Source organism: Amblyraja radiata, chromosome 5 (genome assembly GCF_010909765.2).
Source record: "Amblyraja radiata isolate CabotCenter1 chromosome 5, sAmbRad1.1.pri, whole genome shotgun sequence".
Classification (NCBI taxonomy): Eukaryota; Metazoa; Chordata; class Chondrichthyes; order Rajiformes; family Rajidae; genus Amblyraja; species Amblyraja radiata.
Window position 1 is genome coordinate 81064625 of NC_045960.1, and position 27379 is coordinate 81092003.

At 39.7% G+C, this 27379-nt stretch overlaps 1 protein-coding gene across 3 annotated transcripts in view; it reads left to right on the top strand.

The window, feature by feature from the left end:
• The window catches only part of nol10 (nucleolar protein 10), a 58281-nt gene that overhangs the window by 24344 nt on the left and 6558 nt on the right, over positions 1-27379 (top strand). For all 3 annotated transcript variants that reach the window (XR_004412062.1, XM_033021595.1, XM_033021596.1), the window contains exons 12-20: positions 2867-2933; positions 14808-14860; positions 15054-15180; positions 17404-17483; positions 17745-17843; positions 19797-19883; positions 21849-22022; positions 23075-23307; positions 25811-25913. Coding sequence is in view for 2 of the 3 variants with exons in the window: in XM_033021595.1 (XP_032877486.1) it covers positions 2867-2933; positions 14808-14860; positions 15054-15180; positions 17404-17483; positions 17745-17843; positions 19797-19883; positions 21849-22022; positions 23075-23307; positions 25811-25913 (1023 nt within the window). In the remaining variant the exon portion in view is untranslated. The remainder of the gene's footprint in view (positions 1-2866; positions 2934-14807; positions 14861-15053; positions 15181-17403; positions 17484-17744; positions 17844-19796; positions 19884-21848; positions 22023-23074; positions 23308-25810; positions 25914-27379) is intronic.

Below are 27379 nucleotides of genomic sequence, written 5' to 3' on the forward strand. Positions count from 1 at the left end.
GTAACCAATATTTTCAACATAAACTACATAGTGTTCTCTCCACTATCACAGAAACCCACTTCAAGTAGTAACTTGTTTGATATTTGCATGCCAGGATTATATGGGATGCATTTTTTGTATTGTTGTATGTGTATAAGCCACTGAGTATCTGAGGTCTTAAAACAGAAATTTAAGTTGCATTTGTGATTTTAATAACTAACATAGTTTGCTCTGGCAAATATCTGCATGATCTAAAAATCAATTTTAAAACATGGATGTCTTCAAATTGGTATAAGTTTTGGTTATTATTAAAAAGGAAGGTGATTATGTTGTCTAAATGAACAAGGTCCCCGTGGTAGGTACTTTTGTATATATTTTTGGTTGTGTTCCTGTGATATGTCCTACTGTAGACTGTCTTCGATTGTATGAGCTGCTGCAGACTCTCATTTCTAGGGATGTGAGAAGACAGGAATGCATCATATGTAATGGCTTTATGGGATGTTGCTTAAGAGCTTTATGGGATATTGCCTTGTGGTAACTTCTTGTACAGGACCTCTCCAGCTTACAGACATCCAATTCATGGACAGCCTGTGTATATATGAAGACGTGTTTTGCAGATTGGCGGAATAGATTCTGTGGGGCTGCAGTCATCTCCTGCCATGTAGGAACTCTGCTCCCGGCAATGTCATTGCATTGTGCAGAGAAATCTGTTTGTTAAATACCTTGGTTAAATCGCCCTTGGTTGTCCTTTCTTTTTCCGTTAATATTTTGCTGGACAGCAGAGATCTGACTTGCAAACTGGTCGGATTACAAACAGTTCTCCACAGGCTGTAGACAGACAGCCTATTCCTGGAGAGGACAGGTATACTGTACTTGCAGAAAGATTCAGGGGAATCAAAAGATAAATGAGAGCAATCAGCAGCTATAACATTACCTGCAATAGGCCTATGGCTTGTTATCCAATAAATTTTGTCCCGATGGTCAATTGCACAAAGGCTCAAATTTCAGAACAGTTGCACAGTTATAACCATATAATATAACCATATAACAATTACAGCACGGAAACAGGCCATCTCGACCCTTCTAGTCCGTGCCGAACACGTATTCTCCCCTAGTCCCATATACCTGCGCTCAGACCATAACCCTCCATTCCTTTCCCGTCCATATAACTATCCAATTTATTTTTAAATGATAAAAACGAACCTGCCTCCACCACCTTCACTGGAAGCTCATTCCACACAGCCAACACTCTCTGAGTAAAGAAGTTCCCCCTCATGTTACCCCTAAACTTCTGTCCCTTAATTCTCAAGTCATGTCCCCTTGTTTGAATCTTCCCTACTCTCAGTGGGAAAAGCTTATCCACGTCAACTCTGTCTATCCCTCTCATCATTTTAAAGACTTCTATCGTCCCCCCTTAACCTTCTGCGCGTCAAAGAATAAAGCCCTAACTTGTTCAACCTTTCTCTGTAACTTAGTTGCTGAAACCCAGACAACATTCTAGTAAATCTCCTCTGTACTCTCTCTATTTTGTTGACATCCTTCCTATAATTAGGCGACCAAAATTGTACACCATACTCCAGAATTGACCTCACCAATGCCTTGTACAATTTTAACATTACATCCCAACTTCTATACTCAATGCTCTGATTTATAAAGGCCAGCACACCAAAAGCTCTCTTTATCACCCTATCTACATGAGATTCCACTTTCAGGGAACTGTGCACAGTTATTCCCGGATCCCTCTGTTCACCTGCATTCTTCAATTCCCTACCATTTACCATGTACGTCCTATTTTGATTTGTCCTGCCAAGATGTAGCACCTCACACTTATCAGCATTAAACTCCATCTGCCATCTTTCAGCCCACTCTTCCAACTGGCATAAATCTCTCTAGACTTTGAAAATCTACTTCATTATCCACAACCCCACCTATCTTAGTATCATCTGCATACTTACTAATCCAATTTACCACACCATCATCCAGATCATTGATGTACATGACAAACAACAGTGGACCCAACACAGATCCCTGTGGCACCCCACTAGTCACTGGCCTCCAACCTGACAAACAACCATCCACCATTACTCTCTGGCATCTCCCATTCAGCCACTGTTGAATCCATCTTGCTACTCCACCATTAATACCCAACCATTGAACCTTCTTAACCAACCTTCCGTGAGGAACCTTGTCAAAGGCCTTACTGAAGTCCATATATACAACATCCACTGCCTTACCATCATCAATTTCCCGAGTAACCTTTTCAAAAAATTCAAGAAGATTAGTCAAACATGACCTTCCAGGCACAAATCCATGTTGACTGTTCCTAATCAGACCCTGTTTATCCAGATGCTTATATATATTATCTCTAAGTATCCTTTCCATTAATTTGCCCACCACTGACGTCAAACTAACAGGTCTATAATTGCTAGGTTTACTCTTAGACCCCTTTTTAAACAATGGAACAACATGCGCAGTACGCCAATCCTCCGGCACTATTCCCGTTTCTAATGACATTTGAAATATTTCTGTCATAGCCCCTGTTATTTCTACACTAACTTCCCTCAATGTCCTAGGGAATATCCTGTCCGGACCTGGAGACTTATCCACTTTTATATTTCTCAAAAGTGTCAGTACTTCCTCTTCTTTGAATCTCATAGTTTCTTTGAATCTCATAGTTCTGCTGTGGAACTGGATCCTGTCAAATATACATACTCGCCATCATTTCTGGCAGCAATATAACAACGTTGAAGATAATGTGATTAAAATCAATGTATGGGTGGATGGTGATTAGTGTGAAATGCAGAGAGGCAGTGTAGAACGAACTTGGTGAAAGGAGAGATGGCAAGCTGTATTCATATTTTAGTGACCAAATTTGTCATTTTTACAGGGGAAAATGTTCACTTCAATTGAATTACCGAATGAAATCAATGACCTTTGCCTTTATCCCAACTCGGGTAAGTCCAAAATCATTTGCACATGAAAATTGTTACATGTATATTTTACAAGATCCATTTTATTATTTTGGGATCTCCTAGAAAGGCACTGAATGTTCAGTGTGTCTTGAAATGGACACAGATGCTTCAGGCTGTCAATGATTCTAATTGGGAGTACAGTGTCATGTTAACTGATCATATAATTTTGGAGATACAAAGTTCTTAACTGCCTACCCCATGGAATTACATCCAAGACATCTCCTCGCCCACCCTTCCAACTCTTCAATAACTTTCAATTCCTATGCCTCCATTGCCTCATATTTACCATGGAAGTCTAGCCCCTTTAAACCCCCTTCCCCCACCAGGAAGGCCTTCTGGTTCTCCCTTGAACAGAGACCCAATCTATTTCCCTCTACTAACACTCTCCTCTGCCTGACAGAACTTATCCTCATCCTCAACAATTTCTCTTTTGACTCTTCTCAATTCCTTCAAGTTAAAGATATAGCCATGGGCATTCACATGGGTCCCAGTTATGCCTGCCTTTTTATTGATTACTAGACTAAACAAGATCAGAGTTTTAGTTATGTATAGATAGATGTCGAACAGGCCTTGCTTCAAACGTATACTGGCACTATCCCCCAACCCTTTGTCCGTTGCTTCGACAAATGCATTGGGACAACCTCTCGCACCATTGCAGAACTCGTTGATTTCATTAACTTTACCACTGACTTCCACCCTGTCTCCAAATTCACTTGAACAATCTTTGAAACCTCTCTCCATTTTCTTAATCTCTCTATCGTTATCACAAGGCACGAACTATCGATTGATATCTACTACAAACCCAATGACTCACTCTTATCTGGACTATACCTTCTCCCATCTTGCCTCTTGCAAAGACGTTATCCTCTATTCTCAATTTCTCCATCTCTGCTGCATCTGCCCCCAAGATGATGCTTTTCATTCTAGGACATCCAAGGTGTCCTCTTTCTTTAGTAAATGTGGATTTCTTCACTTGCAGTCATAGATGTATCCCTCACCTGCTTCTCCTCTGATAGAGATCTCCTGGTCCTTGCCATTCACCCCACGAGTCCTATCTTGCCATCCCCACCCCTTTCTGCCTTCTGCAAAGATTGCTTCCTCTATGGCTCCTTGGTTCACTCATTACTTTCCATCCAAACCACCCCCAGAATTTGGAATTAAGAAAGCGGCGGCACAGTGGCGCAGCGGTAGAGTGGCTGCCTTCCAGTGCCAGGGACCTGGGTTCGATCTGACTATGGATGATGTCTGTACGGTGTTTGCACGTTCTCCCTGTGACCAGGTGGATTTCCTCTTGTTTCCCCCCACGCTAGAAAAACGTGCAGGTTGATAGGTTAATTGGCTTCTTTGCCCATGGTGTGTAGGATAGAACTAGTGTATAGATGAGCAAGAACTCGGTGGGCAAAAGGTTTTGTTTTCACACAGTATCTCTAAAATTAAAATTAGCACAAGATGCATTCTTGAAGAATAACTATCCTCACTTTCACAAAGAATGGAAACATAAATTATAGTTTACTTTTTTATTTGCCAAAAAACCTTAGAGTTGTTAATGTAATAAATCAAAATTTCCTTCCATGCGTTTCAGGTAATTTCAGAAATGTTTATGAAATATATCCTGTGGAAATTCAGCTTTTGTAATCTGTTGATTTACCCTATTATAATTAGTGCCAAGAGGGAAAAATAATTGAACAACCTGAAGCCTCACATTTCTCAGTCATTCCTACAGCCTTTACTGAACAAATGCTTTATTTCAAGCATTAAAAAAAAACATGAATATCTGAGGAACAAAGAGTCGTATTCTTTTCGGCTAACTGCTCTGTGAAGAAAGATACTTTTATAGTTGGTTCATGTTTGACAAGAGCTAAGTTATTATCTTGGCTGATTACCTTTGACGTTGTATTACTCATTCTGTTGAGGTGAACTCTCTTAAGCCGTGTAATGACACATGCTGTTAAGGTTTCCATTATTTTAGCCTTCCTGCTTGCTAAATTTTTCATACTCTTTACAATGAGTGCAGTATCTTCTGCAGAGAAAATTAATGTATTTTGGAATTATTCCCATTAATTGGGTAAGAACACCGATCTTTCTAGTAAATTGTCTGCAAGAACGGCCTACATAAATTACCTGAAGTAAATTATCTGCATGAGCGGCCTACTTTTAGATCTGATAAATCAGTTGTATCAATTTCAGTCCCTATCCATTTATTTTCTTATCTTGACCATGTCCTCCTGCTTGTACATTAGAGGAATACAAAAATCATAGATGGGTGAAATGCAGGATGAAAATACTTTAATTATTTAATCCCACAAATATAAACACTTGCAGTCAGAAAGTGGAGTATTCTGTATTTCTTAAAGATTTTAATCTCACTAACTTTTAAGCACCTCATGATGCTAATCACTATTAATCAGGCTTTTTTGAACTCTAAGGAGGATAGACATATTGTCAAACTTAAATGATTTTTCTTTTTCTTATACTTGGTACTGAATTCCATTGACATTTGAAAAACATCAGGTTTCATTAATTTTCTTCATTGGCTGAACAATGTCCTGACTGAATAAACGAGATTAATTGAATTCAAAAAAGTACTTCTCATATGCCACACAAAGTGTCACTTTTTCCTTTCATAGATTTATTGATTGCACAGATATCTTGCAGCAAACTGTTTGCATATATATTAAATAGCATAATCAACATTGTGCATGTTATTACAATGCATATAACTTCTGTGATTTGTCATTCCTCTTGGTGGAATCTCCCAAATTCAAAGTACATCAAGTTTACATATGTTTTAAAACGTATGTTTCCAAGGATATACTCTCACATTTTGCGTATAGACAAGTAACTTATTGATAATTAGGGCATATTGTAGCAGCCACAGAATATTCAAAGACCTTTGCTGGGACGCAGCAATTCAAATGGATGGTCTGAAAGCTGACTTTCTTGAATGCACTGATTATTGATAGGTGAGACAAGTGTGCCTAGGCCATGTTTTATGGGCCAAATGACAGATTTCTGGATTGATATATGCCCAATTAACATATTCTGTTGTCTTTGTAGACAACCTGTCCGTTTGCAAAGTTGTCCTTTGAAATTCAAACTGATTTCTGCTTTCATTATACATTAGATTAATGTTCTGAAGATTGGTTCTTATTTTGAAATAATGGCTGCTACTTTGACATTTTATAACCCCTGAATAATCCCCAACAAGGCATACACTTTATTTGCCTTTATCGGACGAGGCATTGGGTCGAAAAGTAGGTGCGGCCATGTTTTGACTATCATGTGCAGATCTGGATGTCGCTTTACAGGAAGGATGTCGATTCTTTCGAGAGGGTGCAAAAGAGGTTCATCAGGATATTGCCTGGATTGGAGAATATCAGCAATAAAAGAGCTTGGGCAAATCTCCAGAGATGCTGCCTGACCCACTGAGTTACTTCAGCACTTTGCGTCTTTTTTTGTAAACCAGCATCTGCAGTTCCTTGTCTGAGTTTTCTGAAGACGTGACCAAGAAAGTCGTTGAGGGCAGAGCTGTAGATGTTGTATGTATGGACTTCAGCAAAGCATTCGACAAGGTTTTGCATGGTTGGCTGCTCTGGAAGATTAGATCGCATGGGATCCAAGGAGAGATAGTTGAATGGATAGAAAATTGGCTTCATGGAAGGAAGCAGAGGGTGATGGTGGAAGGTTGCTTCTCTGACTGGAGGCATGTGACTAGTAATGTGCCTCTGGGTTCGGTGCTGGGCCCGTTACTGTTTGTCATCTATATCAATGATTTGTAAGAGAACATACATGGCAAGATTAGCACGTTTGCTGATGATACAAAAGTGGGTGGTCTTGCAGATGGTGAAGATGGTTGTGAAAAATTGCAGCAGGATCTTGAACGATTGGCCAGGTGGGCTGAGGAATGGTTGATGGAATTTAATACAGAGAAATGTGAGGTGTTACATTTTGGGAAGTCTAACCTGGGCAGGACCTACACAGTGAAAGGTAGGCCTCTGGGGAGTATTGTGGAGCAGAGAGATCTAGGAGTACAGGTGCATGGCACCTTGAAGGTGGTGTCACAGGTAGATAGGGTGATCAAAAAAGCTTTTGGAACATTGGCCTTCATCAGTATTGTGTATAGAAGTTGGGAGGTCATGTTGCAGTTGTATAAGATGGTGGTGAGGCTGCATTTAGAGTATTGTGTTCAGTTCTGGGCACCGTGTTATAGAAATTATGTTGTCAAGCTGGAAAGGGTACAGTGAAGATTTACAAGGATATGGCCAGGACTAGAGGGTCTGAGCTATAGGGAGAGGTTGAGTAGGCTAGGACTCTATTCCTTGGAGTGCAGGAGATTGAGTGATGATCTTATAGATGTGTAGAAAATCATGAGAGGAATAGATCTGGTAGATGCAGTCTTGCCCAGAGTAGGGGAATCGAGGACCAGAGGACATAGGTTTACGGTGAAGGGGAAAAGATTTAATAGGAATCTGAAGGGTAACTTTTTCACACAACGGGTGGTGGGTGTATGGAACAAGCTGCCAGACGAGGTAGTTGAGGTTGGGACTAAATTAAAACTGTTTCATGGTCAACATGGATATCGTGGGCCGAAGGGCCTGTGGTGTACAGTTTCGCTCTATTGTGATTCAGCACTGCCTTATATATTTTTTAATACACCAATGGCGTGCATTTGAGGTACATGAATGAAACCAGTATAATTAACACAATCTGTGACTAATACATACATCACAGGATTAAAACTCCATGTGACCAAGCATAATGTGTGCAAATGCAACGCTATCTCTATCCTCTTCCTCTGAAGTAATTCATTCATGTCTCTTTTTAAAAGTCCTGGGTCTTGCTCTGGGCCATTTGTCTTGATCTTTAAGCATCTAAAGTAGCTCCTGACTTTTTTTCATTTGGAGATTCCTGCCATTCATTCATTCGTGTCTTATTGTCTTCTGTTAGTAGAGCCAGTCTCATTACAATGCTTTAATAATTGCTCAGACCTTACAGTTTGTATTATATAATGCATGCCATTTAGATGTTGTGAATGTTGGTGATCATTGGATCTTGTATTTTTTTGAGATGATGAAAGGCCCATTTGTTCCTTCGAGCTTGGAGGAATTTTTTATTTGCCCGGGTAATTGTAAAACTAGATATTTTCTCCTTTTGAGAACTGAATTAGACCAGATAGCTGTCCATAAAGACAATTTAGCACAATCTAGTAATTTAAATGCTGGTGGCAATTCAGGAATTCCTAAGCCGAACCATGTAAAAAAAAAAAAGGTTTATGCATTTTCCCATTCACTAACTCAACATATTCCACAAATCATTTAAAAGCTTACAAAACATCATGAGCTCTTAACAAGTCATTTTATTTAAGATTCTATTCAGGAGTTGTAATAAAAAAAGAACAGCTATATCAATATCTAAAATTCTGCATTCAACTAGTCACTTTTTGTATTAAAAAAACATGTTTTTTTTTTGTTTATTTTATTAGAAGTTAATACAGTACAAAACAATACAGTGGAACCTAATTTTAGGTGCCAACTATGTCGTGCCGTAATCCATTCTATGTACAACCTCTAGTTTTATGTTTTGAAAAGGAAGTGAGCAAGACAAGAAAAAGAAAACAATGGAAAGGGGAAAAAGAGGAAAAATAGATGGTAGAGAATAGAAAAACGTGAAGTGTGTATATAAAAGTGGAAAGTAGAAATAGGAGAGAAGGCCCCTTAAAAGAGAAATTTTCAAATCTTTATTCGGAGATGTAGATCTATCCACGGCATGAACTGAAATCAGCAATCTTTACGATGTACCGCTGCATCACATGATTCCAAAAAGTCGATGAAAGGAGACCAACTCCTTAAGAATTGGTCATATTTATCTATTAATCGGAGTCTCATTTCTTCAAGGCGTGCTATGTCCATCATATTCCTAATCCACATTTTAACAGTTGGTATAGCTGTATTTTCCAAAATTTAAGTATCAATTTCTTTCCAATTATTAACCCATAATTAAAAATGGTCTTTATTTAAATTGATATCTTCTACTATTATTCCAAATATAATCCATTCCGTTTTAGGTTCTATTCTTGACTTGAAAAGCTTTGTAAATATATCGCTCCAAAATTTATTCAACTTTGTACATCCTACAAAATGAATGTGTTATATTAGCGTTTTGAAACAAACATTTATCGCATCTGGGAGAGACGTTTGGGTAAAATTTATGCAACCTCGTTTTTGAATAAAATAGTCAATGTAATAATTTGAATTGAATTAAATTATGTCTTGCATTAATGGAACAATTATGTGTGTTCATCAGATACTTTACCCATCTATCCTTCGAGATCTTTATCATTAGCTCATGTTCCCAATCTTCTCTAGTGCTTCTGTTGAGGGTAATTCTCTATTTAATATATTATTATAAAAGTATATTAGTTTTTGTGAATCATCCTTAATATTCATTGCTTCTAAAGGGTCTAAAAATATAGTTTGAAATCTATGTGTATATTTCTTCATAAAGTCACATATCTGTATATATTTAAAATATTGATTATCCTTCAGTTTAAATTTTAATTTTAAATGTTGAAATGATAACAGTTTGCCCAATTCATACATATCTCCTACTTTCCTAATCCCCAGTCTATCCCATTGTTGATATGTTTTGTCGATGAGAGATGGTTTGAATGCGGGGTTGTTCAATAGTGGGGTTAGTACTGATAGATTATTTAATTTCAAGGATACTTTTATTTGTTTCCAAATTCTTATTGTATTGGGAATAATTGGATTCTTCTTATATATTATACTATTCAATTTTATCGGTGAGAGCAAGATCGTTCCTATATCGTACGGATAGCACTCCTCTTTCTCCATTCTTATCCACTCCAACTGCTGAGTGGAACTATCCAACCAGTACATTATGTTCTCAATATGCACTGCCCAGTAGTAATACATGAAGTTAGGTAATGATAAACCCCCAACTTCTTTAGGTTTACACAAATGCTTTCGTTGAGTTCTGTGTGCTCTGTAATCCCATATAAAATTAGTGATAGTAGAATCTAGTTTTTTGAAAAAGTATTTTGGAATATATATTGGGATCGCTTGAAACAAATATATTAATTGTGGTAAGAAAGTCATTTTTATAGCGTTAATTCTACCTATCAATGAGAGCGGGAGCGTTTTCCAAAATTTAATCATATCATTCAGTTTATTTAATAGTGGCATAAAATTGGCACTAAATAATGATTTGTGTCTTCTCGTAATTTGAATACCCAGATACTTGAATTTTTCTGTTGCAATTTTGAAGGGGAATTTTAGTAAGTGTCTCGAATCCTGTGGTTTTAAAGACATAATTTCGCTTTTGTTCCAATTTATTCCATAACCTGAAAAAGAGCCGAATTCCTCAATTAGTGTTAATAAGGTGGGTATACTCGTTTGTGTATTAGTAATATATAAAAGAATATCATCAGCGTATAATGAAATTTTATTCTTTGAGTCCGTAGTGTTATATCCGTGAATATTCGGGTGATTTCTAATCCTTTCGGCCAGCGGTTCTATCATAAGGTCAAATAGCAATGGTGATAAGGCACAACCCTGCCTATTACCCCTTGATAAGTAAAATTTTGGAGATAGCATATTGTTAGTTAATATTCTTGCCGTAGGTTTATTGTAAAGTAGTTTAACCCATCTAATAAAATTCTCTCCCGTATTAAATTTTTGGAGTACCTTGTATAAATACTGCCATTCTACCTGATCAAATGCCTTCTCTGCATTGTCTTCATTGTGAGAGTACATTATATTGAAAAGCCTTCTCAAATTATTAAATGATTGTCTTTTGGGTATAAATCCCGTTTGATCCGTATTTATTAAATTGTTAATATAATTATTCAGTCTTCTAGCTAGAATCTTTGCTAAAATTTTCTGATCCGTATTTAGAAGTGAAATAGCTCTATAAGAACCCGGTTCATCTAAATCTTTATCTTTTTTTGGTATAAGCGTTATTGTTGATTCTGCTAGAGTTTCTGGTAGTTTATTTTCGGTATAAGCCTGCGTGTATAAATTGAGTAATCTTGGTACAATTGACTCCTGAAATCGTTTATAAAATTCATTACTAAAACCATCTGGTCCTGGGGTCTTCCCATTTTTCAGTGAGTTTATTATTTGTTTTATTTCTTCACTAGTAATCCGTGCTCCTAATTCCTCTTGTTCTAAACTATCCAATTTTGGGAGATTGCAATTATCTAAACAATTTGTAATTTTACTAACATCTGTATTTATTTTAGATGTATATAAATTATGATAAAATTGGGCAAACCTCTTATTAATATCCTTTGGCAGTGTTAGAAACTCACTCTTATCCGATTTAATTTTAGTGATAGTTTTTTCCTTTTCTTGTTGCTTCAGTTGCCTCGCAAGTAATTTATGTGGCTTATCCCCAAATTCGAAGTGTGCTTGTTTTGTAATTTGGAATAATCTTATTACTCTTGCCGATAGTATTCTATTGATTTTATATTTCAATAAGGTTATAAGGTAGGTAGGGGGCGCTGCAGTGGCAGCAGCCTGTCAGCAGCGTGTTAGGTTTTTTTTCAACTTTAAAAATGTTTTAACGTATGTTTTTGATGTTTCTCGGTGTGTTTTGTGTGGGGGTTGTGTGGGGGGGTAAGGGGGAAACCGTTTTGGCCGCCTCCTCCATGGAGAGGCGACTTTTTCCAGGTCGCCTCCCCCGTGGCCTAACAGCAAGGATCGGCGCGGCCTTTCCCAGAGACGCGCCCGGGGCTTCAGCAGCGGGCGCAGCGTGGACTCTCGGCGTGGAGCGGGTGAGCCCTCGCTGGAGGGAAGCGCTCCGTTTCGCTGGCCCGGGGCAGCCTGCAGCCGCGGTCTGCACAGCTCCAGCTGGCGCGGCGTCTACAGCCCGGGATCCCTCGTGGGGGACCCGGGGGAAGAAGAAGCCATCACTGCCGGCCCGCGGCCAACTTCTACCGCGGGTCCGGCATGGACTTGCCATCACCCCTGGAGGGGAGCTTCGACCACCGGCCCTGCGGTCTGCGGTGCTTCTGGCTGCGGCGCGGCGGGAACCTTAAAATCTTCGACCGCCGGCCTGCGGCCTACACCAGCCTGAAGCCGCGGTCTCCGGTGGGGAAGAGCCGATCCTGGACTTACCTTACCTTTGACTTTGTCCCTTACCATCTGGACGCCCGCAGCAACGGCTGCGGAGGGAGGAGGTCCCGACCACGGGGGGAAATGGAGGAGGTCTGGCCCAGTTCTGTGTATGTTTTAACGTATGTTTTTGATGTTTCTCGGTGTGTTTTGTGTGAGGGGTGGTGTGGGGGGGTAAGGGGGAAACCGTTTCGGCCGCCTCCTCCACGGAGAGGCGACTTTTTCCAGGTCGCCTCCCCCGTGGCCTAACAGCAAGGATCGGCGCGGCCTTTCCCAGAGGCGCGCCCGGGGCTTCAGCAGCGGGCGCAGCGTGGACTCTCGGCGTGGAGCGGGTGAGCCCTCGCTGGGGCTCGCTGGAGGGAAGCGCTCCGTTTCGCTGGCCCGGGGCAGCCGGCAGCCTGAAGCCGCGGTCTGCACAGCTCCAGCTGGCGCGGCGTCTACAGCCCGGGATCCCTCGTGGGGAACCCAGGGGAAGAAGAAGCCATCACTGCCGGCCCGCGGCCAACTTCTACCGCGGGTCCGGCATGGACTTGCCATCACCCCTGGAGGGGAGCTTCGACCACCGGCCCTGCGGTCTGCGGTGCTTCTGGCTGCGGCGCGGCGGGAACCTTAAAATCTTCGACCGCCGGCCTGCATCCTACACCAGCCTGAAGCCGCGGTCTCCGGTGGGGAAGAGCCGATCCTGGACTTACCTTACCTTTGACTTTGTCCCTTACCATCTGGACGCCCGCAGCAACGGCTGCGGAGGGAGGAGGTCCCGACCACGGGGGAAAATGGAGGAGGTCTGGCCCAGTTCTGTGCCTTCCACCACAGTGATGAATGCTGTGGTGGATGTTTGTGTTACATTTTTATTGTGGTTGTGTGTTCTTTATTATTGTACCGCTGCTGACAACCCAAAATTCCACCGACCCTGGTTGTGTGGCAATAAATTCTATCAAATTCTATCAAAAATCAATCATCTTATTATGTTTATCTATGGTTGGGTCAGTTGCGTTGTCCAATTCTAGTAATTTTATTTCCTGTTCTATCTGCTGAAGTTCTCTTCTATTTTCTTTATTTTGAAAACTTTGGTAAGAGATTATGACGCCACGAATGTATGCCTTAAAGGTTTCCCATAATAGCGGTGCAGAAATACCCGGCGTGTCATTTGTTTCGAAAAAAAAAATTGTTTGTTCTTTTATATACTCATAACCCTGCGGGTTATTTAATATTTGTGCGTTGAATCTCCAAAAAGGTTTTATACCCGGCATTCCCTCAATTTTAAGTATAAAAGTCAATGGTGAATGATCAGAAATAATACTATTATGATATGATGGTTTATTCGTATACGGGATTAATTTTGTATCCAATAAGAAAGTCAATTCGTAAATAAGTTTTATGAACTGATGAGTAAAATGAATATTCCCTTCCACTTGGGTTTGCTATTCTCCAAACATCAGCTATGTTGTTATTTTTTATATAAGTATTTAAAACATGTTCAAACACTTAAACTTTCCTCAGCAGCTACTAGGCTTTCAAGTTTTATGTCCAATAAAAAATACTTAAAGCTTCCAAACTCTGGGCAATCTCTCCGTTTGCATATTTCATTTTGTTCTCTGTATCACAATATGGCAAGTTTTATCTGCGCCTATTCACATATAAAGTGATGGCTTCTAGTATTCCTTGGATCCAAGACACACTTATCTCATCTGAATTGTGCTATGAACAATAAAATATAAAGCAAATGCCTTCCCTTGGAAGTTCCCTGGTCCAGGAACGCTGAGGTGCTGTATAAGAAGGGACAGAGCTGTCTGTACTTTCGGAGGAGGCTCCGCTCTTTAAAAGTCTGCAGTAAGATGCTGCAGATGTTCTATCAATTAGTGGTGGCCAGTGCCATCCTTCGCTGTCGTGCGCTGGGGTAGCAGGACAAGGGCCGCGGATGCCAACAGAATTAACAAGCTCATCAGGAAGGCTGGCTCTGTCCTGGGGGTGGAGGTAGATCCATTGGAGATGGTCTTGGTGGGGAGGAAGCTCCTCAAACTGCAGAGCATCTTGGACAATACAGCTCACCCCCTCCATGACACATTGGTTAACCTGAGGAGCACCAGCAACAGTCTGGTAATACCAAGATGCAGCACATATGGCCACAGGATATCTTTTTTCCCCTGTGGCTATTAAACTCCCCCTTCTGTAGTGGGGTAGACACTGACCCCCCCCCCCCCCCCAAATCTTCGCACATATCCAATCTTGAACTTTCCACTCGTCACTTTGATTTCGTGTTTTATGTATCTTGTGTTTTATGACTGTTGGCAGACCAAAGGTAGACAAAAGTGCTGGAGAAACTCAGCGGGTACAGCAGCATCTATGGAGCGAAGGAAATAGGCAACGTTTCGGGCCGAAACGCTTCTTCAAACTGATGTTGGCAGACCAATTTCCCTCCTGGGATAAATAAAGTTGTATTTTATCTTAAAAGATACAAGTAACTTGTATCAAATTAAGAGTTTATTAAAGTAAAGCTTTTCCATTATAAAGTTCTTTTTTAAACTGCAAGTATATTACACATAGTCGTAGACTCATTGTATCTATATTTTTGATGTGATGGAGGTTTAAGAAAATGCAACGTCAATACAGAAGGGGTTCGTCAATCATTTATGCAAGCTATTTTGTGGAAAAAATAAAATTGTACTGTATTTACCTGGATATATCTTGAATTAATGAATTGCATATTTTACTTTCTTAGGAATGTTCTTTCTGGCTAATGAATCGCCCAAGATAAATACATTCTATGTTCCTGTAAGTACAATATTTCCAACTTTTCCAAGAGCAATTCGGAAAAACAACTGTCGTTTTTGTTTTGCTCTTGTCCTCTCACCCTCCCTATCTCGTTAATGTAGTGGTTTTATGCTTTAATAATGAGAACAAAAGCTTTTTTTAACGTTGCTATTTATTGTTTAACAATTAACATTAGTTTTTGATTGGAATATAGACTTTGGGGCCTGCACCTCGTTGGTGTTCATTCCTGGATAACTTGACAGAGGAGTTGGAAGAAAACCCAGAATCTACAATGTATGATGATTATAAATTTGTAACCAAAAAGGATCTAGAAAACCTAGGTAAGTTATATTAGTGATTCATTTGACCAGGATGACTCATTTAAGAAATGAATTGCACCAAAAAGCATGCAACCTTATCAAGCTTTGTAATATCCATTCAGATCTTTGAATAGCCCTGACTGGATTTCACAAGTAATTGAGACTTTGGCCTTCAGTCTTAAACTTAAAAGCTGATGTTTATTTCATTAAAATCTGGTTAATTCATTCATATCTAATTCTAAATCTGTACACTCACAAGTTACCAGATGGAAAATTAAAAAAAAAATTAAAGTAAACTAAATACAGATTTGTATAGATATATATGATATTTTGAATAAAATAATTATATGAAATACGTCACAGAAGAGAATCCTCATGTATCCTCAGTGGTTGAGGGTTAATATGTGAAGTGCACCACGTACTCCAGCTACATGTACTTACTCGAATACTCTACGCATGGACCCATATACAATCACAATAATACTTTATTAGCTAAGTATATTTTGCAACATATGAGGAATTTCATTTGCCAAGTCAGTCATACAAATAAAAAGCAACGGAACACACAAAATACATTTTAACATAAACATCCACCACAGTGACTCCTCCACATTCCTCACTGATGGAAGGATCATGGACTGGGAGGGAAAACCATTGAAATGTCTTGAATCATAACAGGATGGTTGAATACGAGCTTGATGAAAAGATGATTACGTCTTTTCCACAAGGGTAAGGAAGCAAAAATCCATAAAGCCTGGAAAGAGGTAAAAGCAGCAGTGCTGAAGTTGAAGGTTACAAAATGCCATTTGATGCTAAGCAGTGGGGGAACCTAAAGAAAAGGACAATTGTGAGGATATTAAAGATGTGCTTGGAGACCAATGGCTGATACTGATCAATGTGGCTAAGATATGCGGGGGGGACTCCTGGGTTACAAATGATATGACTTGCGGAAATACAACTTTATGCAAATTCTGCCGTACATTTTTGAAACATTTTTCAAGCTAGTAATATGAATAAAATGTTTTTTCTTATTCATTAATGCCGAGAAACAATATATTCCATTGGTTTATTTACAGGAAGTGTTATGGTGATTATTCAATGAAATGGAAGAATTGTAACAAATATAAAGTGTTACAAAAACGTTTACTATAGAGAATAGATGTTTCTGACATCGGGTAAAATCAGCTTACTAACATTTCTCAGGAGCAGCACCGCGAAGTAACCTGGGGGCTGCCTGTATATACTTCTATTACAGCAGAATGTATAATTAAGATGCTTTGTAGTTAAAAGGAAGAGGATGGTGAGGAACATGAGGCCTCTGAAAAGGGGCTGGGTAAATAAGGGTTTCGAATGCAATATCATTGTTCTGTTGAGGTGAGTTTAAAGGTTAATGCTGCAGAGATTGTAGTAAGGGATCTTGGTAATGGATGGCATTTGAGTAAAATTATTTTTGATTTTAATGCACTCTTGAGGTTTTGCATTGCCTGGTTTTACCAAAGCAAGTGACCTGAAGATATTAAGGAAGTGAGCGTCATTATCAATGCATTAGATTTTATGGTATAGGGTGAAGATCCAAAGACCTCCAATGGTCAAATGTAAAGCATGTAATCTCTATGGTGGATAAGTATTCTGACGGAAAACACAGGCTATGCTGGTGAAATTTGAAGTAATTTTATCTAAAAAAACACCAGCCAACGTGCCTCATTTGTTAGCATCAGAAATTGTTGATGTTTGACACCCATACGGTCTGCACCGGACACAGTCTGTTAGCGGGAAATCAGTGCAGATAATCTTTGAGCCTGAACAAGAACAAACTAAACCATAACAGAGGATAGTTATAAATGGCAGTGGTTCACGTTGAGTAAATAAGAATCCAGACTAAGCCAGTGACCTGCAAAATTGAAGTGGAAATCCAGTTTATCCTGGAGGTTTGAAAGAGGATTAAGAAAATCCAGTGATTTTATCAGTACATTGAAGATGCTTACTAGATTTTATTAAAAAGACAAATATTTTGGGAGAGTAATAATAATTATCAAAAAAATGTGTACGCCATGTGCATGTACTGTATATTGTATGATGTTGTGTTTTATGTTATGTTTGACGGGAATCAGCCTACCTTGTAACATCCTGTACTGAACCTGAATTCCACCAGCTTGACTGTGTGGTCATTAAATAATCTAATCTAATCTAATTATACTTTTAACAAAAATTACAAGAGTTCTATTCTGTAACTTTTTACTGTAGGTCTTGATCACCTTATCGGCACCGCACTACTTCGGGCATACATGCATGGATTCTTTTTGGACATTCGACTATATCACAAGGTATTCAAATATGCTGGGGAAGTTGTTTTTAGGATTGAGTCCCTAAATTTTTGTTTCAAGATTCTCTAAATGCACTGCCCTTGCTTTTGTTTTCTTCTAACACTGAATATGTGCCTTTACTACATATAAATAACTTGAGTTGTAAACTTTAAAAAAAATTTAGTTTGATTAAATCCAGGTTGAATTGGTGTATTTAAATATAAACTTTGATACAATTTTCGAAAGGGTGTTGCTAATTCATGAATTTGTGTAATTTAAAAGGTGAAAACTATGACAAATCCATTTGCTTATGAGGAATACCGAAAAGATAAGATCAGACAGAAAATAGAGGAAACGCGTGCTCAGAGAGTCCAAGTGCCGGTAAGAGGATACTGCTTGGTGTAAATGGGAAATGGTACAGTATGTTTATTTAGTTTTAATAAGAGTTGCTCTGTAATGGCTGTGCTTTTATGCTCATCATTAGAAACCGTGAATGATATTTGCCCTTCTTGCACTCCTTAATCTTGTTTAATTATGGTGCTATCAAAAACGTAAGTTATCAACTTTGCACGTAACAGAAGTGGTGATAGACTGGGTGGTTTGTATATTCAAAGGGAGCTAGGTGTGCTGGCACACGTCATTGAAGACCGACATCCAGGTGCAGCAGAAAGAGATTAAGAAAGCAAATAATACATTGGCCCTTACAAACAAATTTGAGTACGGAAGTAAATAATCTTTTTGCATTTGTTCAAGTCTAAATGGACCACATGCAGTATTACGTACAGTTTTGGCTTCTTGCCTAAAATGGATATGCTGCCAATAGAGGAAATATGAGAAGGATTTACTAGTCCGGTTGTTGGGGTTACAGATTTGCCAGAAGATTGTGTAAACTGAAACTGTATTCTTTATAGTTAAGAGGAATAAGAAGATATCCCATCAAATTCTTCAAAATCCTCTTGATTGAGGAAAGTAAGATCAGAGGGCATCGTTTCAGAATAAAGATAGGCCATTCAAGAATGAAATTAGAAGTTTCACTTGGCCTGTATGTCTGTGGAAGCTTAGTTTTGTTCAAGCAGAACTGAGTTTGATGGATTTTTAGGTATTAAGGGAATTCAGAGATATGAAATGAGTGGTGCTCTGAGGAAGAGGATCTTGAATTGTGGAACTGGCTGAAAGGGTGATATGGCTTGCTCCTGTTTCTTACAATCCAATGCACAAAATGTGATAGGCTTGAAAACAATGAAGCAAATGTATGTGAAATTGCCCCCTCGGCCCACTTGGTCCATGCTGACCATTGATCATCCACACACTAGTTCCATGCCATCCCACTTTCGCATCCCACACACAAGCGGGAATTTGCAGAAGCCGATTAACCTACAGAAGACCTGCACGTCTTTGGACTGTGGGACGAAACTGGAACACCCAGAGAAAACCCATGTGTTCACAGTGAGATCTGACAAACTCTGCACAGGCAGCAACTGTGGTCAAGATTGAATGTGGGTCTCTGGTGCTGTGAGGCAGCAGCTCTACAGCTGTGCCACTGTGCTGCCCATAATGTTGAAGTTGATATTTAACAACGTTCAGTTTAGAGATACAGCGTGGAAACAGGCCCAAAGAAACCGCGTCAACAAATGATCACCCATACACTAGTTCTATGTTATCCCAGTTTCGCAATCTACCTGCTCGGGGCAATTTTACAGAAGCCAATTAACCTACAAACCTGCATGTCTTTAGGATGTGAGGGGAAATCGGAACTCCCAGGGAAAATCTATGCGGTCACAGGGAGAACGTAAAAATTCCATGCCGACAGCACCCGTAGTCAGGATCGAACCTGGGTTCTGGTGCTGTAGGCAACAGCCCTACTACTGCACCACTGTGCCACCCTGCTCAGTTCAATCTCAATGTGGTAGATTTTAAAGTAAAGCCAAATAAACAATAGTGATGATGGCTCTTGGTGTACTCTCTCTATGTCAAACCTTTTTTTAAATATTGCTCTAGAAAGCAGTTTGGGGTAAATTGTGATTTTATTTCTTATAATTAAATTAATAATAAAAGTTCAAATGGGTCACAACTGAAAAATGCTTTCTGGTTTCAAATCATTTTGAACGGTTTAGTAATGAATTGTCATTTTTAAATAACTTGGCAGATTTGGTGCTTGCGTTCAAACAGTATTTTCAGGCACATTCAATCTTGATGCTTTTCTCTATGAAGTTTCCCAAAACTGAAATAACGGAGAGCGTTCAATCGTTAACCATACAGAGAGATTTATTTTTAATTTTTGGGCAATGTATTTGCAATATTGTATTAATGCTTACTTAATATTCCTATGTACAGAAATTGCCAAGAGTAAACAAAGAGTTAGCGTTGAAGTTTATTGAAGAAGAAAAAGAAGATCAAGTACAAAAGAAAAAGAAGGGAAAGGTAACAGTTACCTTGTTGCAATTAATTATTGTAGGATCTGGCTGATAAATATTGGTGGAGAGTTTTGGTTTATAATGTCTCTATGTATGGCAGAAAGGAATTTATCATTTTACATGGATTTTCTTGAATAGAATTGTACAGCATGAAAACAGGCCCTTTGACACAGCTTGTCCATGGTGACCAAGATGTCCCATCTAAGCTATTCATTTGCTTCTGTTTGTCCCATTTCCCTCTAAACTCTGGCAGCTCATTCCATATACCCACAGCCCTCTGAGTAAAAAGAATGCCCCTCAGGTTCTTATTTAATCTTGCTCCTCTCATTAAAGTCCTCTCACAGAGGATTAATAAAATATATGTCCTCTGGTTCTTGATTTCTCTATCCTGTATAAAATCACTTGGTGTATTTACATTATCTATTCCCCTCATGGATTTTATACTCTTTTAGATCACCTCCTGCACTTCAAGAAATAAAGTCCTAGCTTGCCCAACCTCTCGCTATAGCTTAGGCACTCGAGTACAGGCAACATTCTCATAAATCTTTGCACTCTTTCCAGCTTAATGACATCCTTTCTACAGCAAAGTGACCAAAACTGAACACAGTATTCTAAATCTGGCCTGACCAATGTCTTGCACAACTGTAATATACACTCAATACCCTGACGAAGGCCAATGTGCCAAAAGCTTTCTGTACCACACTGTGACACAATTTTCAGCAATCTATGTACCTCTACTCCTAGATCCCTCTGCTCTAAAACACTCCACAAGGTCCTTACTGTTCTCTATGAAGGTCTTGCCCTGGTTTGACTTCCCAAAATGCAATACACGCACTTATTGCATTAAACTCCATCTGCCATTCCTCAGCCTACTTGAAGAGTTGATCAGGATAATGTTGTGATTTTTGACATGTCGCTATCTACAATACCCCCTACTTTAGTCTCATCGGCAACTTACTAATCATACCTTGTACATTCTCATCCAAATCCTTGATATTAAATCAGAAAAATAATGGGAACATTCCACAGGGCAAATGCTAGAATCCATTACTAAGGAGGTACTGACGGCACTGAGAAAATATCATGACATTCTGGCACTGTCAGCATGGCTTTATGAAAGGGAAGTTGTGTTTGCCAAATCTGCTAGAATTCTTCGAGGATGTAACAAACAGGGTGGATAAAAGGGAACCAACAGTTGCAGTGTATTTGATTTCCAGAGGATGCATGTTACGTTGTCTTGGATAATTAAATATGTATTTCAAGGTTTCAAGGTCAGTTTATTGTCACATGTACCAATTAAGGAACAGTGAAATTTAAGTTACCTTGCAGCCATACTAAGTGAAAATCAACAAGACACACAACCACATAAAAGTTAACAAACATCCATCACAGTGGATTCCACATTCCTCACTGTGATGGAAGGCAATAAAGTTCAATCTTCTTACTCTTTGTTCCCCCGCAGTCGGGGCAGACAAACCATCCACAGTCGGGGCGATCAAAACCCCCGCAGCCAGTCAGGGTGATCAAAACTCCTGCGTCAGGGCGGTTGAAACTCTCCGCGGCATGGAGCTCCCGAGTCGGCCTCTTCTTACCAGAGACCACAGGCTTCACAATGTTAAAGTCCACAGGCCCTGCAGTTGGAGCTTCGATCCCCGGCAAAGGGATCGCAAGCTCCGCGATATTAAAGTCCCGTATACTCCCACGGCTTGGAGTGCCGGGTCGGTCTCCAGGAAAGGCCGGATGTTAGGCCGCAGTGGAGATGGAGATACCATACGGGGAAAAATCGCATCTCCATCGAGGTAAGAGATTGGAAAAAAAGTTTCCCCAACCCCTCCTCCCCCACTCCCTCCCCCCACTCGCCACATAAAACAAACCAAGGAACACTAAAATATACTTTTAACGCATACTAAAAATGTGATCTGTCATGCCTGCTAAGTAAAATTCTGAAAATTTTCTTCTTGTTTTATGTCAGAATTTACCCAACATTTTGCGAGATGAGCGATTCAAGGTAATGTTTGAAAATCCTGACTTTCAAGTGGATGAAGCTAGTGAAGAATTCAGGCTTATCAATCCAATTGTGTCCAAAGCCTCAGAAAAAAGAAAGAAGAAACTTAAGCGACTACAAGAGCAGATAGAGACTGGACAGGTAATATATTGATTAAAACAAAGACAATATCTTGGGTTTAAAAGTGGTGAAAAATAAGCATTTTCATGGTTGTGGTGTTAGGAACTGCATGATAGCAATCGGCTGGCATAATGGTTTTGTTTGTAAAAAGAACTTGTAGCGAGTCATAATTGGGTGAAATCAACAATGGGTTTCTAAAAGCACAAAGAGGGTGCAATAAATTGTTTTAGTCCTTATCTGACCTATCATTCATAAAATAGTATGAATATATGGGTTTAAATAAAGCAACTTGGCAATCACTTCCAAGTTTTGACATCTGTTTTAATTTTTGCTGAGATTGCAAATTGCTGCACATACAATTCCAGGCATTCATATTAATTAAAAACAATATTCTTGCTATACAAATACAACGTATTTGGTTGTATGTTCAATCAATGGTTTTATGTAATCGATAAGATTAAGTCGGGCAACAGACGATTTAAAATCTCATTTGATTTTCAAAGATGCAGATTTTACATTGGATCAAATTTTAAATGGAGGTAGAGAGTGTGAAAACAATTCATCAGATCTGAAGTAGTGGCTCAACTCAATATGTCACCCATTCCTTCTCTCCAGAAATGCTGCCTGTCCCTCTGAGTTACTCCAGCATTTTGTGTCTATCAACAGTTCTTAACCTATCATAGTCATACAGCATGGAAACTGGGCTTTCGGCCAACTCGTCCATGCTGACCAAGATGCCCCATCTAAAAGAGGAACAAAAAATCTGGAATTTTTTGGAAAAGGGTAGAGAAATCTTTATGCACAATTCCCGATACAGGAATACAATCACAGATGTTTGAATGAAGAGCACTTAATGAGGCCACTGAGTCATTCAAGTCTGTTGTAACCTTAACAACACATTCACAATTAACAGTAAATCTGGAAGCGCAATGACCTATATTGAATGCCATTGTGCGCCCTCCGTCATTCAAATTATTCACAATTAAAATAATTCTGCCAATTATTCAAGGCACAAAAATAATTGTCTTCAGCATCTTCAGATATTAATACAATTGTACCATTGTGGTCCAAAGGAAGAAGAATTGGAAGGAAAACCTAGTGATGCAGAGAGCTCGGAAAGTTCTGATGATGATCGAGGCTGGGTTGAAGAGGTCCAAAAACAGCACAAACTCCTGCGCAAAGAAGAAAAGTTGAGGTTAATGGAAAGTAATCAACAAAGTCGTCCAAAACCAAAATTCTTCGAGATCAAAGCTGGAGAAGAGTTCAGAAGTTTTCAAGATGCTGTCCATAAACAAAAACTGCTCAAGTAAGTGATGGCTCTGTTTCACTAAACATATTTTCATGTACGTAATACTAGTTTCCCTAATAGTGGGTTTATGAGATTTGGTAGAAGTTTACAAGTGCTCCAAGGGTTAGATTTGAGGAGATAGTAGGTGCTTTATTGGTATTACTTGCTTGAATATTAAAGGTTTAGAACTTTGAAAGAAATTGATAGGGTGGATTCAAACGTGTAATTGCTGAAGGACTCCAGGGCAAGGGGATTTAATAATAATAACAAATCCTTTATTTCGAACAGACCAAAACTAAAAAAGTAAGTATGAAACAGCATACAAAAACAAAAAAAAACAAAACAAGAATATTTAGTGTCATAAACAATATTTATAAATAAATGAATCGTATGTGTCCGAAAAGGAGCAGGAAGAAGCCACAGCTTATTAATTCCCACCCCTTATTCAACTGCTTATAATTCTTATACAAATTTAGCAGCTATAAACACCTATTTCCATATGTATTTACATGCATACACTAATCAAATATTTACAAAGCCATACAAAAAAGAGAGAGAAAAAATAAAACACCCTCATGTACTATACAGTATCTCTTAGTCATATATACAACCCATCACCCTATAATCACCCTTCCCAATACAATCAGTATAACAAATATCCCACTCACAATCACCTATTCTCATCCCAATATCCTTTTAAAAAAGTGTTTTTGTACATCTTTTTAAACTGAATTATGTTTGTGCTAAATTTTATCTCCTGTCCCAAACCATTCCACAAATTCATCCCGCAGATTGCTATGCACATACTTTTAAGAGTTGTTCTGACATTGAGTTTTTTTTTTTAATTAAGTTCCCCTCTCAAATTATGCCCACCCTCTTTCCATAAACAGTTTTTGTATATTTCCTGGAAGTAAATTATTTCTTGCTTTGTACATGATTGATATTTAGTCTTAAATATAACCAGATCGGTGAACTTCAGTGTCTGTGACTTTAAGAATAATAAATTGGTATGTTCAAGATATCCAACGTTACTGATGATTCTTATTGCTCTTTTTTGTAATGTGCATAACGGCTGTAGGTTGGTTTTGCAGGTGTTACCCCATATCTCCGCACAGTAACTCAGATATGGCAATAAGAGTGTATTATACAGAGTATGTAATGATTTGTGGTCCAGATTTAAGAGAGGATGTGCAAGACTCTGATACTTTCCCAAAGAAAATTAGCTTTGAAAACCCATAAGCTGAAAATCTGAAATAAAAAAGGAAATACTGAATAATTTAAAGCCTAACCTTGTCCTACGAGGCATGTCATTACTCCATGTTAATTTCCCCATGCCCAAATATGGGACATGTGGTCAAGAATTCTACTTGTATTGATTTAAAATTTACATTTGAGAACTCTTTACTGGGAGCTGAATATCATCTTTGCTCAGTTACTAGAATTGTTTCTGTACTGAAGTTATAGATATTCTTCTTTGACCTTGAACATACAATTATGTTGATTAGTTAGTACTGAGGTGACTTGTTTTGTCAGAGGTTATCTTTTAATGAGCATTAAATTTTAGCATGTATTTGTTCAAGCAGTGTTAAAGATCTTGACTTGTTCTTATCTCTTTCCTGGTTATTAGCCCTTGCCAAGGAAAACCAGATGCCAATTTGCTTCATAACATAAGACATCAAGTTAATTTATTGACTTGCGAATACTGTGAATTTGAAAGATATTGCTTTAAGAACATTTATTCTTGTAGTTTGAAGTTTGTAACATGAACTATTAAAATCACAATTTTTAGAGTGATCCCAGCCATCTTTTTTTTTGCATATTTGCTACGTCAAGTGTCTTTGATTACAATGGGTTTTATTCTCAGACTTCAATTATGCCCACAGGAAATATGCACTTGTGAATTTTTGGTCAATACCATGTGGATTATTTTCCTTGTTGACTATACTGCTGATAAGTCATTTTTTAAAGCCATTATAGTAATAGTCTTTTTGTGAATGGACCACTGTTTTCGGACCGGATTGGTAATGACAAAAACTTGGATGCATTCAGGGAATATGAGAACATGAATGCTATTAAACTGCTCATCAACTTCATTATAGCTAAACTACACATTGCAGTTTACAATCCCTGAACTTGGAACTAATATTATTATTAACTGGGGGGATTTTATTTTGAATAGTTATTTATATGAATTTTGTGTAAAACCTGATATCAGTAACTGGATGAAGTACCAATCTTTTTTAAAACAAACAAAGTCTTTACCACTTATGGACTGCATATGATCCCAGGCTCATAGCTATTGTCTGAAATTGTTCCGAAAGGCAGTCAATTGTATCAAAATGCACAGCAGGAGTAGCTTCACAAAGGACTGCAGCAATTTAAGAAACCAGTATCTACCCAGAGGAAATTAAAGTTGTGGAATTATTGCTAGCCTTGTTAACAGCACAAGGTTCTGTAACAATATCTGGAGATTAGAAAAACCTTTCATTATATCTTTATTTTTGTACTTTATATTGTACAGGACAACGCTTGAAGATCGTCTGAAGCAGGAAGAAAAGTCTGGAACACTTCATTTGTCTAATACCACTGTAGGCAGTAAACAGTTAACATTTGCCCTTAAAAAGGTAAGCGAATTCTACAATGCTTACAGTAAGATTTGAATATTTATAGAAAGATAAAGTAATAATGAGTAGATATAAAATCTTGAGATTATTGGAAATTTGTATTTGGTTGAATATATAAGCATGATTACCAAGCTTATGGCTAACACTAAACTCGGTAGTACAGGTGCACAACCTTTTATCCGAAAGCCTTGGGACCAGACACTTTTCGTAATTCAGAATTTGTCGGTCTTCGGAATGGAATTTTTTTAGCGTAGATTTTAATGGCTGGCTCAGTGGTAGAGTGCTCGGCTCATATCCGCAAGGTCGCGAGTTTGCGCCTTGATCCCGGCAGTAAACTCGGTCGCGAGTTTGAGTCTTCAACGTCTTTTCTTGCAGAATAAATGTTTGTATGAAATGCAGTGTAGGAGAGGTGTACTGACTGTGTGGGCAGAACTTTGGAAGTGATTGCCCACCAGTCTAAAAAGCCGCTGTGTCTCCCTGTCCCTGGGATAGCAAGCAGGGGGCGATCAAACAGCACAATACCTCCCTCCCCCTCCAACTCCAGAGGAATCCGCTCCCTAATGGGCCGCTACGGCGACAAGTGGCAGTATGCCCACAGCCCGAGCTGCGCCCCCTCATCCGCCACCCCAAGAACAAGACGTACCTTGCACACCATCAGCTTCTGCCCCTACGTGTTCCTCTGGAGTTGGAGCGGGGCTGGGCTGGAGTTGCTGCTGGCTGTGCGTCTCTGGGATCTCCGTGCTTGCAGTGGGCCTGGGGGGTCGGTGTCCCGTTGCTCCTGACGTCTCCGGCCACCCCCCTGGACTGGAGCTGAGACTGGAAACTGTACCGCCCTTGCCCCCTCCCTCTGCAACTACAAACAACCCCCCTCTCCTGCAAGGGCGGTACGGTTCCCGGAGGATGGCAGGTGGCCGGAGACGTCAGGACCAACAGGAACCCGCTCCCCGATGGCCCCTACGACGCCCCGAGCTGCGCCCCGTCATCCGCAACCCAGGTTCCTCTGTAGTTGGAGCGGGGCTGGGCTGGGCTGCTGTTGGCTGTGGGTCTCTGGGTTCTCCGTGCTTGCAGTGGGCCTGGGGGTCGGTGTCCCAATGAGGGGGCGCAGCTCGGGGAACGGCTTCTGGTGGTCCTGACGTCTCCGGCCTGTTTGCAGTTTTCCTCTGGAGTTGGAACGGGGCTGGGCTGCTGCTGGCTGTGGGTCTCTGGGATCTCTGTTGTTGCGGTGGGCCTGGGGTCGGTGTCCCGTTGGTCCTGACGTCTCCGGTGACAGTGCAAAGCCCCCGCGCCGGTGCAATGGGCGGGGAGCTGGAGAGGGGAGGGAAGGGGTCACACACATGGCCGGGAAGCAGAGGGGTGTAGGTGGGGTGAAACTGAAGCGAGCGACAATCTGCTGCTGCCTGCCCCGCTGAGTTAAAAAGTTCCCACGCAAGACTCACGAAACACTGTGTATCGTGAGTCTACCGTGG